This window comes from Anas platyrhynchos, chromosome 9 (assembly GCF_047663525.1).
Source record: "Anas platyrhynchos isolate ZD024472 breed Pekin duck chromosome 9, IASCAAS_PekinDuck_T2T, whole genome shotgun sequence".
Lineage (NCBI taxonomy): Eukaryota > Metazoa > Chordata > Aves > Anseriformes > Anatidae > Anas > Anas platyrhynchos.
Genome location: NC_092595.1, coordinates 13,824,439 through 13,839,957, shown reverse-complemented (window position 1 = coordinate 13,839,957; position 15,519 = coordinate 13,824,439). Strand labels below are relative to the sequence as shown.

Sequence of the window (15,519 nt, the reverse complement as noted above, 5' to 3'; positions counted from 1 at the left end):
AGGCTTCCTCAGAGGCAGCCCTGACTGCAGTGGGGAAAGGCAGAGGTCTGGGCAGGAGGACTGAGTACAGAACCAGTCCCCGAAGTGTAGCAGCTTATTTCAGCCTGCAGTGCAAGATGTTGTTCGCAGGCAGAGGCATATGAAGTACCACAACAGGCTTCCCAGCCACAGGGATTTCAGTCCTCCTCTTCTTGAACACAGCCAGATCCGCCAAGGCTGCTCGTGGTGTTTCCCATCCTATGACTTGCTGCTGGGTCTGCAGGAGCACAAACTCTTAGCACAATCACTGACCAGCTCGTTTGCAGGAAGCTCAAAAATCAGTGGTTTGCAATGACAGTATGGAGAAAAAAAAATAAATATTTTTAATCTAAAATGGTTCTTGTTCTGGAAAACTACAATATCTTTATCCAGACCCCTGACAGTCAAAAGGCAGGAAATGAATCCCCCTCCCAGGAGCTGCTTCCCCTCCAGCTCCTTGGCTAGGACGTGATTTCTCAGCGTGCAGCTGAGGCACTCCTCCTCCCTGCTCCAGGTTCCTGCTGGAGGTGGCTGCATCCTGTGGGCAGCAGCAGGCTCTGTCAATTGTTTGTACCTGGCTGGGACAAGCTGCATGCCACCTCTGCCCCTCTGGGGATGCCAGCACCCACGGGCCCTGCTGCTCTCCTCTGCCTGCACCCCACGTGATGATCCCACAGGGTTTTGTCTCATCACTTTTATCTTTTAAGGTCCAAGGCTGAACTCCTAGATGAACAGCGTCTTACTAAGACCTGCAGAGCTGTCTATAGCACAGGTACTGCAGTCTGAACGGGGGAGGCTTATTAAATCCCAGGAGAGCAACAGATGATCTCTCTGAAGGGAATGATACCTCCCCTGGTGAAAGCAGGTCCCAGGAGAGAGCTTCTGGCTCTACAAAGCAGCACGTCAGCTGGAGAGCGAATTTACTTTGGCTTCTAATGGCTCCTTGGGGCTAAGACAGTCTGCACAATGGTATCCTGCTGCTGAGTGCCATAACACAAAAACACACCTCTGCCATGCAAGAAATGAACAGCCCCAGAGCAAGAGGTGGGATACTGCTCCATGAAAAGGAAATAATAAATATTGCCACTTGCTGATGCTCCACCACGGGACAACATTCTCAGAACATTTATGTACAAACAGTAAGCCAGCTGGGCTTTATTGTCTTTTCAGGATCAAGGGGAGGGCACTTTTTATAAATATGTAACTTTATTAAAAAAGTGAAAGCCTTTAGGTGAAATAAAGCATTACTTATGGTTGTATGTACTTATTGCCGATGCTCTGAATAAAGATAAGCCACCGAAAGGATGGAGATGTGTCACTGTGCAGATGGGACAGGAATTCACTGCACTCAAGCTGTTTCAGCAAAGTGATTTCATATCTGTGGGAAAGAGATTATATTCTTCACTTCATTTTTATTCTGATCAATTTCATGGCTAATTCACCCAAAAAGCAACTGTAAGCTCAAAGGCAGAAACCAACTATGTCCTTCCAACCTATGAAAAACCCAAGGTATGAACAACAGCCACAGCCTTAAAGGACAGGAGTACCAGGGATGACCATATTGTCTTTGTTAAATTGACTTGTTGGAAGTGTAAAGCATATTTAGATAATCATTATTTTCCGTATGCATCCAGCACACCCATTTAACGATTAAAAACATTTCTAAAAATTCTATTTTGGGGCCTTTTTAATTGGAATTCAATTTCGTTCCAAGTGTAGCTTGACCCACCATGTGTTTAAAAACTACTCATACGGTAAATAGGAAATCTGCCACTTACCTTATACCAACATAAAAGTTTAAAAAAGGAGACCGAAATGTATGGCGAGACACAGCATTGCTTAAATAAAACTGTACTGATAGACGACTTCCATCAGTAAAATGAAATACAGGATTTAGTGAAAAAGCTTATAATTGGAAAAGAAAATCATCATATTTTGTTTCAACCTTGAAGGAAAAGTAGCCTTCTTTAAGAACATCTTTTTAGGAAAAGAAATGCAAACAACTCTTAAAACTGATGATTGACATAAGCTGGGGAAGGGCCTGGGACACAAGTGCTGTGAGGAGCGGCTGAGGGAGCTTGGGGGGGTTTGGTCTGGAGAAGGGGAGGCTCAGGGGAGACCTCATTGCTCTCTGCAACTGCCTGACAGGAAGCTGTGGGGAGCTGGGGGTCGGCCTCTTCTCACAGGTAACCAGTGATAGGACCAGGGAATGGCCTCAAGTTGTGCCAGGGGAGGTTCAGGGTGGAGATGAGGAGACATTTCTGCTCAGAAAGAGCAGTCAGGCACTGGGACGGGTTGCCCAGGGAGGTGGTGGAGTCACCGTCCCTGGGGGTGTTCAAGGAAAGGTTGGGTGTGGTGCTTGGGGACAGGGTTCAGTGGTGACATTGGTGGTAGGGGGGTGGTTGGACCAGAGGTCTTGAAGGGCTCTTCCAACCTTAGTGATTCAATGATTCAATGAGCATTATTGCTTCACTTTTTCCACACTCTGACTCAACATTTGCAGGGTGTCCAGGTCTCCAAGGGGAAGTTGAGGTGTCCAGACCTCTGGACATCTTCTAATGCGGGGAGCATTAGAAGATGTCCAGAGGCGCAGCTCCCTTGGTGCAGCCCCTGCTCCCATGTTGAGATGCAGTAATGACCCATATGCAGCCTCACTGCAATTTGGGGTGCCATGCTGAAAATGAGATCACCTCTGCTACCTGTCCCCATGGCACTTTGTGCAGAAGTCCTGACCTAAGACTTAGACATCTGGGCCGTGCTGTGAGAGCAACAAACAAAAAGCAGACGGGATCCCCCTGTTTATCATGGTGCATCTCTCCAAAGACTTTCTGCCTTGGTTTAAGTGGTTATCTCCCAACCGCTGCCATTTCTACTGTCTCAGCTTTGCTTCCCCTCCAGCCTTATCTCAGTGCACCTGCACCCCATATGTCACAGGAGCACGGATTCATGCTCTCGTCGCTGAACTTGACGATCACTCGAACTAAGTGTGGGGTCCCTGGGGAAGCAGCTGGCAGCCAGTGAGCCACCCAGCACAAGGCCTTCACCTGTCCAAAGGAAGCTCTGTGTCGCAGCAAATGCTGGTTTGGGACAGGTGCCAATCACACAACAGAAGAAAAGAATCCTAAACAAAACGGGGGTATTTCGTCTGCCTTGCCCCAGCAGGCAGTGGAGGCACGCATCGCTGGGGGATCTCCTTACTCTGTGTGCCCTTCACCAGGGATTCTGTGGCTGCTGTTGTTTTGGTAGCTGCCACTCCATGCAGACCATGAAAAATGAATTCCTGTTTTGTAACCGAAGGGAAAACCTGCACCAGGGCTAACAGACTAGCTACAGAAACATGCAACCCAGATGTGGTCACAAAGATGCCGCCCCAACACCCCCACCCATCATGGCACAGCAGCACCGCCGAGCCCTGCTCCGAGCACATCCATCCCCGTGCTGGCTGCCCCGTGAGGGCTGCTGAGAGCAGCCCCGGCTGCCTGCGTGCCCGGCCCCCTCCCGCAGCCGCTGTGCAGATGGCAGAGCTTCCGCTGCTGTCAGCGTGGGGCCAGGTTGGTGGCAGGAACCACAGCTTTAAAAGCTTTAGATCTTGGTGTCAGAGCCTGGAGTTTGTCAGGGTGACTTTGCCTTAAAAGCCAGGATGGCAGTAAAGATGAAAAACGCTCTTGCCATTTTCCCTCCCGCTGCCCCCCATCTCTTCATCCCCTGCTGCCAGCCCCCAGCAGCCCGGCTCGCAGGCAGTGCGCACACACGGGCCTGCAGCCACGGCTTCCTATCAGCCCGGGGAAGGGAGGCTGAGGAAGAAGAGCCCCTGGGGCAAGGAGGAGAGGCAGCAGAGATTAAAGAAATGTCACAGAATCCTGCCTGTCTTTCCGTCTGGGCAGACTCTTCCCCGTTTTACGACATGTGGCCAACAGCTTCAGTCTTTCAATGGGATGACGGCCTCTGCAGTATTCTGCTTGAGGACCCGGGCTACTGGTAGGATGCAGGTGACAAACACTGACATGAAACTGCCTGAGCTGCTGAAACCAGGAGGACTGCAGAGGGATCTGTTTCAGATGGAGCTGGCATGTGGGAAAACACCCACACGAGCATGCAGCCTCCCTGTCCCCACCATCCGCCGGGCAGGTATCTCCTGAGTGCGTCTGACCCTCTGAAGATGATGTGCAGCGTGCACTTGCAGCAACTGTCTGCAGCGCAGGCTACCTGGCTGCTGAACAAGAAACACTTTCCTGATCTTAGAGCATTTTATTCCTTGCTGAGGGCAAGCTGCATGCCAAGGATGTCATTTCCTAGAAATTGGTGGCTTTTCTGAGATTTGCAACTATACACGCAAATAAAAACTAATTAATCTATTTTTTTTTTTCAGAAGCACAAAGCTGGATAATTTATTTCTGTATGTCCACTTCAACAGGCTGTCCCCAGACTTCCTGACCAAAACGCCACGGCTCTGTGAGAAGTTTCAGCTCAAAGAGTTATTTTTAGAGAACACTGCCAGCTGCCAGGAAAGTCTGATCCCAGCCTCTGATCTTGCAAGCTTTCGCTGAATGTCATAAATATAAAGCAAGATGAAAAATGACTAAAATCAAAGCCCCAGTTGCAGATCCTGTTCGGGTGAAGAGGATGCTCTGCGGCTGCGCTCATGGGCTGAGCGGGGACAGCTTCTCCCTTTGGGGAGGGCAGAGCCACTCTCGGCTGCGCAGGGGCTCTGAATCGGGGCAATGAGACAAACAGCTACAAGGTAAAACTTGGAACTTGTCATCAAGACAAACAGAAGGAAAATTCGTACTTACTGACAGGGGGTTTGCTGAAAATCCCTCAAAAGACAGCACTTATGCCCTATATCTCGTGCAGGCATTTGGCCATTCACAAAAATCAAGCCGTGTGTCAGCCACAGCCCTGCACTCCATTCGGCACTGGTTTAAGTCCACATCAGGTGAGAGAAAGTGGGTAAATCAGGCTTTTTATTTCAGACATGGCTGAGGGCTACCAGGGCAGCCACAAAATGATTTTCCCACCTCAGCATTCTCATCCTCCATTGCCTTAAGTAAACCCATTCTCAAAGACAGGGAAAATGGGCCGGTTTTGGCCTTCATTACAAAATGAGCTCTGAGGTTTCCCGACTCAGTTCCTGCAGACTGTGTTACAACAGCAACGTGCTGGGTTAACTGCAAGCCCAGGGAGTGCTGCTGCGAGAGGAGCAGCCAGAAGGAACAGGGTGAACAGCCTTGGGAGAACAGGGAGGCAGAGGGAAGAGGAACATCTGCCCTGTGCTCTGAATCCAGTGACAGGTCATGTTCCTCCACGTGCCATATGGTAGGTGAGCCAAGAAGGATTCCGAAAAAGAGAGCCAGAATTGAAATTCTACAAAAGTTCTGCGTAGGGACTGAGGGACGAGACACTGGAGAGCAGCCCTGAGGAGAGGGATCCGGTGTTTATGGCTGATAGCAAGCTGAACATGAGCCAGCAGTGTGCCCTGGCAGCCAGGAGGGCCAACCCTACCCTGGGGTGCATCAAGCACAGCAGTGCCAGTCGGTCGAGGGAGGTGATTGTCCCGCTCTGCTCTGTGCTGGTGCAGCCTCTCCTTGAGCACTGTGTGCAGTTCTGGGCACCACCGTACAACAAGGATGTAAAACTGTTGGAGAGTGCCCAGAGGAGGGTTACAAGGATGGTGAAGGGCCTAGAGGGGAAGACATATGAGGAGTGGCTGAGGTCACTGGGCCTGTTCAGCCTGGAAAAGAGGAGGCTGAGGGGGACCTCATCGTGGTCTACAGCTTCCTTGTGAGGGGGAGTGGAGGGGCAGGTGCTGATCTGTTCTCCTTAGTGACCAGTGCTAGGACTAATGGGAATGGTGTCAAGCTGAGGCAGGGGAGGTTCAGGCTGGACATCAGGAAGAGGTTCTTCACCAATATACTCTGCACATCCATACCTTGGGTCCTTCCCTTCCACTGACACCAAGACTGCAGTTGCCCTACCAGTCTGCTTTACCCACCGCACCTGGCAAAAGGCAGCGATGCATGGCAAGCTGGAATGCTCTCTGTCATTCAGAGGATTTATGAAAAATGTTTTACTTTGGTCTCTCTGAAATTACACCATTCTCTTCTTTTATCTGTCTTAAGTGTCAGGAGAGTGTGATGTTAATGAGATGTACAAAGGCTGTTGGGTAGCTGAACGGTTTTATAGTCCCACATTGATAAATTAAAGCATTTGTCACTGTTACTACATTAATGTTTCTTCCTGAGATCAAAGTCTGGATTTGCTGCATCAAATAGTACCGTCCTCTGCTACACATTACCTTGCAAGGAAATTAATTGTGATTCCATATTTTTACATTCACAGTTTAATCACACCCTGGTTCTCATACCTGCTGACTGCCATCGCCACATGCAGTATGCAGTCATTTTTTAGTATGGATTTTCTCTTTGCTACTTGTGTGAAATGCCTGAATATGTTGTTTCAGGACAATCACCTTCTGGCTATGAAAGGCTGCTTCTGCAGTAAAGAATACAGACAATTTTCCTTCTCCTGAAACCCTGGATTCAGCCATGTTAATTTACATTTATATAGCACCTTTCATCCCTGAAGATCCCAATACACTCTTCAGACTCACCCTCTCTGTACACAGAGGCTGTACAAATACACACGGCTACACAAACAGCCACAGGAATCCTGTCACCAGCCACCGAGACGCATCTCTCTGCACGCATTCCCAGCACACTCTTGGCAAGCCAGTTCTGCATACCCTACATCATATCTCCATCAAGGAGAAAACTAAGGCAGTGTGATTTAGAGGCATGTCATTTCCCTGCCAGGGAAACGCGAGGAATCTGGGCAAGCAACGAAACAGCATTTCAGCCTGGGCGACTGACATCTCCTTGGCACTCTGCCACACAGGTTAAAATGAGGTAAAGTCTGACTTGCGGTGAGTTATACCTTGCTTCTTCAGCGCTTCCAGTGCCTGTAGAAGCCCAGGCTTGCTGCTCCCTTCCACTGATGGGTTACCCTCAAGCAGTTTGTTTTACAGAACTTAAAAATATCTGCTTGCCTTGTAACAAAAACTTAATGGCAAATAAATCCTCCTGTCCCTGACCAAAAGTAGTTGACTGGCTCCAACCAAATTGAGGATGGAGGAGAAGGAAGAACCCCGACATACCTGAGAGACCTTTTTGACCACGTCGCTGCCCACAAGAAAGCCCTGCGCGTAGGAACGTGCTGCGATGAAGGCTCGGGTTGCCTTCACCTTCAGGTCCCTGGGAACTTCCCCAAAGGGTTTGTGCTGCTCCGCGTGTTTCACCATGCAGTCTAGATACTCATCCGTGATATGGTACTGGGGGTTCATCAGCTTGAAGAGCCGCTCCAACAAGCGTGTCCAGAACTCATTGAGGGCCTCTTCCAAGTTGATGTTGGAGCCCCTGTAATAGCGGCGTAGCTCACTGTACAAGTCCTTGAAGACCTTCATGTTTTGAGTGTACAATTCTCCGTACAAGCTTGGGAAAGCATCATAAAGGGCTTTTTCTGACTTGTTCAACAAATCCTGGAAATAACCTGAAGAGAGAGGAAAAAGGAGATCAGTTGGACAAGCAGGAATTTAACAGGACGCGCTGTCTGGCAGCACAACTGCCCTGAAATAAGAAGGCACTAACAGAGCTTTTCCTCTAGCTGATCTCACCCACCCTCTCCGTCCCAAGCCTTGGCTGAGGAGACTGAAGGAAACCCCCACTGCCAGTACCAGGGTACTGGTGGCCGGGCCTCTCCGCCTCTTCTGGTGGCCACAAAACTGAGACTCTTCCACCAGGGTGTTTCCCAAGGACTCCCTGCATTGCTACAGCAGTAAAAGGCCAGGCTGCTACCTGCAGGATCCTGTTTCCCCTGGTCAGTCCCCAGCCAGGCATCAGGCCAGCCAGGGCTCATGACCAGTGAGGTTTATCTAGGCAAGTACAAGTGCAGCCTACAGAAATCTTACAGCAATCATGCCTTGCCATCACCAAATGCCATTTTTATTTCTGCCTGACTAACCGTACTTACACATATGTAAACTGTACATATGTAAACTAAATCAGTTTACAGTTTACTTGATTACTTTTTACATATTTACTTGATTACTTTCTTACTTGATTCACTAGGAAAGGTTTGTATGCAATAAAAGATGCCAAGCAGATATGAAACAAACACGTTGTCCTTAAGCACATTAACAGCAAATGAACTTATTTTTTTGTATTTCTTCCAAACCATGCCACAATGGATTTTTTAGTAGACTCAACATTAAGGCTCCAAATAGCAAAATCCTCGTGTTAGTTGTTAACGTTTAGACGCAACATTTGGTTTTAGTCAAGCACTAAGTGTTAGCACTGGCACTTTTTGAATCTGCCTACATCCACAGAAGAATCGTGCTGGTGCTCACTTCACCGGGCCAGCCATGTGGGACTGCCCATCGGAGACACACACAACTGCATAAATTCCCAGTGGCTTTCAGGAGGCTTTAATAAGCAGCTAATCACACAGGTAGTTTTCAGACTACCACACAAAACCTCAACTGATTAGTGAAGACAGGAACTTGGGTATCATTAATCTGAGGAATTTCTTATATAACTGAGGAGAAAAAGTAAAGTGCCATAGTGTTACTTCTGGGTTTTCCTTACAGAACACATCAACCAACACTGCTTACATACCCCGTAACTTGCCACAAGTGTCAGCTACCACCACAGGAGGCACTCAAGCCTGAATCAAGAAGGAGATGTTTCTGGCACAGAAGCTGGTGCTTGTTAAACATCACCAGAAAGCTCTGAGTGCACACAAGGAGGCCCGGATGCCATGCAGGCGATGGAGGCCTACCCTGCAGTGCCTGCAGTTAGTCAGACGAGCGCATGGGTGCTTGTTAGCTAGCATGTTTTTGCCAAAGCCCGTCAGAGGTGGAGCAGGGCTGCCACCAGCAGTGGTGCCAGCCCTTCCAGAGAACCACCTCAGCCATTGCAGCCTCTCTGCCTCGAAGTCCCCTGAGCACGTGTCCCAGTCCCACGCGCTGCTGCAGAACGGGCACGTCTTTCTATGTTTGCCATGCCAGGGTCAGGCTCACGTGGGTTTGAACCGATGCCAATGTTACCGTGTTTGCAGTTCTATGCCCGTTCATTAATTTGCTTATTTGGATTTGCATCCTGCTTTTGTTTAGGTATAAACTACTGAATGGTTTTACATCCTAGGTTCAGTGGGTACAGAAGCGACAGAAACGGGACTTCATCTCTGTACACACAGCAGGGTGAAGACGGCAGATTAAATTCTTCCCTTTCTAACATCTGCAGGTATTCCCATTCTGCCAGCTACCTTCAGACTACACCGCGGGGAACTCATAGCAGGAACGGCCTGATTTAATTTATTGATTTACACGAGTAACTGTAATCATCATTTAAGTCCGTGAGAGGAAAAATGATTCAAAGTATCATTTTCATTTCAATTACATTTGTGCTTTTTGGGGCTTTTTTTGAAGCAAACCTGATTATCTTGTTCTTTAAATCTAAGCTACCCCATTTTTTTGGGGTGATGTATGATAAGCTGCAGTTGGAAGGAATCCATTCTTCAATTAAAATGCATTAATAACCAAGCAGCATGCATTTAAGGTATATAAATTAACTTCACTGTGTAAGGTATAGAAGAAAAGAAAGAAAGGTTTCTGAAAAATGCATACTGCACGTACAAAGCTTTATTAAAAGGAATTGTTTTTTGAGGGAGTGCCACTGACTACAATTAGACATCTCTGAAACTTTATAACTAGCACAACTCTTTTCTCCAGGCCTTATTTTCACTGGAAGGATGGTACAGTCTTTCCTACATTAATATTTTCTCTGTGGTTTCTCAGATTTGAGTGAAGCTAAAACTCGGCAAGTGGACTGAACAAATGAAAATGCCTTCTGCATCTGCACCATGGGTTGCTACTACAGATTAATAATCAGATTCATCTGAGGTGGCTTCATTTTTCTGCTGCCACGGCTTTCCTACCTGTGCAATGGCCTGAAGAGAGTTCAGTGACAACAGGCACAAAATTCAAAGTTCTTCCGATGCTGTGAGACACCTAAAAGCACTCCACATCCCAGCGTATCACTCCCAAGATTGCTGGTCACCCATTCACAATTTAATTCAAATGAGTGCGAACTTTCTTTCTTGCACAAACAGTTCTATTTGCTTTGTGACAAGTGACACTAACTGAATAAATTGCTCAGCAATCCAGGTATTACATGCAGCTTGGCACTCACCATCAGGAGGAATAAAACACCAGCAAACACAGCCTGATTTGTTAACTCGAGGTAAAATGACTTATTATTATTACTATTATTGAAATAGGAGAAACAAGATGTATATCTTTCTGTCAAAAAAATGGAAACTGCTCTCAAAAAAGTCCAACCTAATTAAGAGCTGATGAACTGTTACTTCTCACATAAGTGAGAGAGAACACCAATTACAATCAACTCATTTGTGGCTGGTTCTCAGAAAGTTCTTCTAGATTTCACACAGTGAGAAAAAATATATCTACACTATCTAGGGAAAATTAATTAGCAATTAAGCCTAAATGTGTTTGTGATGAATAGCCAATCTGGCAGGGAATTGAAATGCACATTTTGCAGCATTAGAAGGCACTAAGAAGTGGGGTTTGTCAAAAGGGATGCTCTGAGAGATGCTGAGTGCCCTGCTCCCCAGCACCACCTCAGCCTGCACTGCTTGTGGCTTCAGTACAGCCACCTCCAATTAACTCTGCATCACCTCCTTAATGTCCCCTGCCTCCTTCCATGTAATTAGCTGTGTGTCAAAAAGGATGTGCAGGGCCTCCAGATTAAACAAACTGCTGAAGCCCAGTCCAGGCACCTGGGCTTACTGGTTTCAGGCAGAAGTGATGATTTACCCTGGGTTAAGCAGCCCAGCATCTGCAGCTGTTGGGTGAGGGGGGTGCCCTCAGGCATATGAGGAGGTGTGAAGCTTCTTGTAGTTCAGCCGCCCCACTATTCATATAAGAAGTTAAAATAATACCCCTGGGGATCCCTTGGATTTATTAACTCTGCTTGGGCCCGCCTCTGCTGGGTCTGCCCTGGCTCCTAAGAGACAGCGAGGGTGATGAGCACAGGCAGGGCATGGGTGTGCAGAGGCAGCTCGAGCCCAGCCACAGCCCTGACACATTCCCAGGTCCCCTGAGCTCTGCAACACCACAACTCATGCAGCTGTTTCTGCTCTGAGACACAAGAAAGAACTTACAGGTTTTCCGGGTCTGTGCTAGGGAAAAAAAAAAAAAAAAAAAAAAAAAAAGCAGCAGAATTTCTAATTTTTCTCAAAAATTTTCCAATAGAGGCAGATTAGCCAGAGGTACATTCCTGTGAGCCACCTGCTAAATCTGACTGTACTCCTGCTCTTCCAAAAGGGTTTTCTCAAAGAGCCATTGGGCATCTGAGTCCTTCCTCACTGCTGCCTGTGAGGCACAACCACGCCACTGCTTTTCTAGAGCCAGTCCTCCAGCCAAACCAACCTCCGTTTTCCCTGGGCCAGTGAAAGGCCACAGCTCCTCAGCCAAAGCAGTTTCTATGTAAAACATCACATTTGCAATCTAGCTGCAAAATTATGCAAAAGAAAAATCACACAATGGGAGCCTGCATCGCTATTATTATTATTATTATTATTATTATTATTATTATTATTATTATTATTATTATTATTATTATTATTTCTTTTCATTTCCAGGCTGAGAAAGAAGACAACAGGTTTTGCTCAAATAAAATTTGCCTTTTGTCAGAGGCCAGGCCTCAAAAGCTTCTGCCTGAAATTTAAAAATGCCAAAAAACTCTGATGAAAGAATTGAAAGGTTTTACAAGGGAAACAATTCTGCAGCCTTGGCCACTGTTTCTTCTGCTGTTGTAGTGACAAAAAGCTACTTATCAGAGAATTAAGTTTTCAAGCAGAATCTATAAACTTAGCATTTGATAGCGATTGGAAATCCCCACCCATTCCGCTTCACAGCTTCCCAGTGTTCACAGCCCATATTTTCACAGTTTCCACATTTTCACAACTCTGGATTCAGACTGGGAATCTGTGAAGAGCAAGGCAGAGCCCAGCAGTTCCTCTCTGTGAAGATAGCAAGTTTTGAGCTCCCTCTGCCACCATTAAATACTTTTCCCAAGCTCTTTGATGCCATTTGATCACTCAACATCTGGAGGACACTGGGGTACCTTCAACTAAAATGGTGATGGAGTGGGAATGACTGTAGAGCAAAACAAAGAGGCCACTGAAAGATGAGCATCCAAATGCTCTTTGGGCAAGCAGCAGACCTGGGATTCTTCAAAACCTATAGAACAGAGGCCATGCTAGAAGAAAAATATGAAAACAGGAGAAAGGTTATTGAATTATTTTCAATCTGAATATTGCTTAAGCCTTAAGCAGAAAACTGAAGCATAAAAAGTTTTATGTGTGACTGGGAGGAGTGCAACCAGATTGGAAAAGACAAGGGAGGAGAACACGTTGCTCAGATGGGGACATTAATTCCGGGTTTTGAGAAGAAAACAGTTCCTAAAGGCAAGTTTAGCACTGGATGACCACATGTGGTGAAGATGTGGAGTGACCACCTCCTCACCCACCCATAGGCACTCAGCCCCAGCAGGGGGGAGCCTGTGGCAGGTGACACCTTGAGCCCCTCACCTTCCCTCAGGGCAGCAGAAGCAGCACTCAGGGCTCTGCCATGCCTCCACCTTCCAGATCCAAGCTCTCCCCTACTTCTGCCTGTCTCAAGACAAGAGCAGACTGATCCTGGACTGCAAAATTCATTTTGGTTCTGCTTCTGAGAAGCCTGGAGCAGCCCCTTTGGGAAGTGCCAGTAGCTCACAGAGCCCCCGCAGCGCTGTATGGCTGCAGAGGTGCTGGCCTCATGCAAATGCTGCAGAAAGTTTTCAGCAGCTGGGCAAGGCGAAAACTCTCCTGCTGGCTTCAAAGTTTTGCATGGCAAGCTAGGCTTGCAGTGTGAGGAGGAAGAATCAAATGCCATACTGCAGCTTCTCAAGTTTGAGCAAGTACACAAAACAAGGCTCTGGAGGACTTCACGCAGGGCCAGGGTGATGGAGCGTCTCTGCAGCCCTGGAGGGCATCCGAGTGAAATGTGCTCACCATTAACACCACTCTCATGTTCTGAGAAGGCTGGACTAACAGGAGAGAAAAATAAGTTGACTCTGGTATCCTGTACATCAGCAAAAGCCGGGGAAGAAACATCCTGGAGATGCTTCGTAGAGCAGACCTGCTCTGAGCTGGCCGTGTCGGTCTGAGCAGAGGCACAGAGGCACGGTGTTTTCTCGGGCTGCGTTCCCATTTAATATACTGCCGCACATCCCGATACCAATTTGGTTCTCCGGTTGGTTTTAATACTGTCCTTGCAGTCAAACTAATATTAGGAGAGAATAATTCAGCAATAGGCTTAAGTCATTAAAATCCAACACTAATGTATTCATGTCTATTTTATTCACTTCAGCTAGTATGGTGATATTTTATTTATAACATTGTTATTACTCATTATTAATTTAAGTACTACCCATGCCTACCCTGAAGAGCTGATACTGATACAACAGCAGCAACATGCTCTGGTTTGCACCTTAGCTGGCTCTTATCAAAGGCAGTAACCACTGTGAGTCCCAGCAGGCTCAGGTTCCCTGTGCGAACAGCCTGGTATGTACCAGTCCTGATGGCATTTTCCTTTGGAGGTCACCTCTCCCTTCACAGTTTCACATTCCTGTGAAGCAGCCATGCTCGTGGCAGCCTCTCCTTAGTCCCTACCCGCCCTGGAGAGCACAGTCCTTCCCTGCATATGCTGGATCACTCTCACCTATGACATCCCTCCCACGTTGCACATTGCCCTCTTGCGCTGTGGCTGTGACCTAAGAGGCATAAATGACAAACCGAGACTCAGACTTCAAAAAGCCCAAACAAACGGAGATAAAATTAGCTTTTATCTACAAGCCAAAGGACAAGCAGTGTGAACAAACATAGCAGGATGCAGGAATTAGGATGCTTTTAGGTAACGCAAATGCTAACTTTTAGACTACTCTCCAAAAAGCCACTTTGCATTTAGTGGGGAGCCAGATACTTGGGGGAGCCTGAGAACAGTGTAGTGACATAGCACAGGAGAGATGTGGTCAGTGAACGATCATCCCATTTAGTGCTCTCCTCAGCTCGCTCAGTGCCCAGCAGAAGAGCAGACACGTTCTGCCCTCACTGCTCCTACTGGCAGGCTGGTCCCGAATGTCTTCCTCAGACAGAGGGACTCCTCTCCTTACCTTCTGGCCTAGGCTTCTTCTGTACCTGATTCATCTCTGCCAGTGTGCACCTCTAATTTCAATAGGGGTTTTTGTTTCCTGGGGTTCACTCTGAGATATTCATACCCAAAGGCCTCTGTTTGCTCAGTATCTGTGCTATCTTGCTTACACAAGCGGAGGTCCTTCCCACTTTTCACCTTAAGGACTCTCCAGCTCTCTGATCATCCCACTTCTCCTCTGGATGGCACTAACTTTTCCTAACTGTGGGTGATCAGAACTACAAGGAACAGCTCCTTTCCACCACTGGAAATAGTGCTGTGAATACTGCAAGGACTGCACTGACCCTGTTTAGGAATGCATCACCTTAGCATTTCACAGACTTTGTGCCACCAAACGGGGTATGTCCCAAACCCTTCTCCTTTATTTACAACCAATTTGTCCCCAGCTGTATGCCTTGCACTTTGGATCACCGAGTATCATTCTATTATTTCAGTCTGTGATTATCCCTCTTCTCTAGTAACGACTTTTCCCAGCACTGTGTCATCAGCTGATTTCACGAGCACATTTACTGTCATTTATTCCAGCCTTTACCTGGGCTGTCTTTGAGAACCACAACTGGGGTCTCCCTCCAGCCCAAGAGCTCCTCTTTCCACACAGCGTATTGCTGCCTCCCCCTTTGCTAGGTCTTCACCTGATAATTCCTCTACTAATTTCCTTCTTCTTCAGCTTAATTAACTACTCTAGGCACAGATGCAAATGCCTTTGAAGTCTCAGAAGATAAGATTAGTTGATAGAACAGACACCACATGAGCAGCAGTGAAAGCAGGTAGCTATATAGGATTTTACCTAATCTCTGCAATAGCTGGCTTTGGGTGAGAGTTAAAGATGGCCTTGCTTAAACTGGTTTTAGACTCAGATATACAGCAGACAGATGCTTTCTTTTGTTAGGAAGAAAGAAGCTTTTTTAGAAAACAAAGAAACTTCTTGCAAAAAAAAGAAATTCTGTTGCATGAAACACTGTTTTGGAACATAGCTCTCCAAGTGACAGCACAGGGAGTAAGCACCTCCAGTCACTTCCAAGAGAGAGTGCTCTTGTTCAGCCAGCACTTGGATAATGCTTTTGTACTTCATAATGCAAGCTTTGTGCCCATTTGGCACTGTTTTGAATGGCAGTCAAAGAGATGCAATTATCTGCACCTATTTTTTATTCTACATATTCCCCCTCCTCTGTTTC

General features: G+C 47.1%; 1 protein-coding gene across 3 annotated transcripts in view; it reads right to left on the bottom strand.

The window, feature by feature from the left end:
• GPC1 (glypican 1) overlaps positions 1-15,519 on the bottom strand; it is a 287,237-nt gene that overhangs the window by 21,208 nt on the left and 250,510 nt on the right. For all 3 annotated transcript variants that reach the window (XM_072042424.1, XM_027464057.3, XM_072042425.1), the window contains one exon: positions 7,172-7,563. In XM_072042424.1, the coding sequence (XP_071898525.1) occupies positions 7,172-7,563 (392 nt within the window). The remainder of the gene's footprint in view (positions 1-7,171; positions 7,564-15,519) is intronic.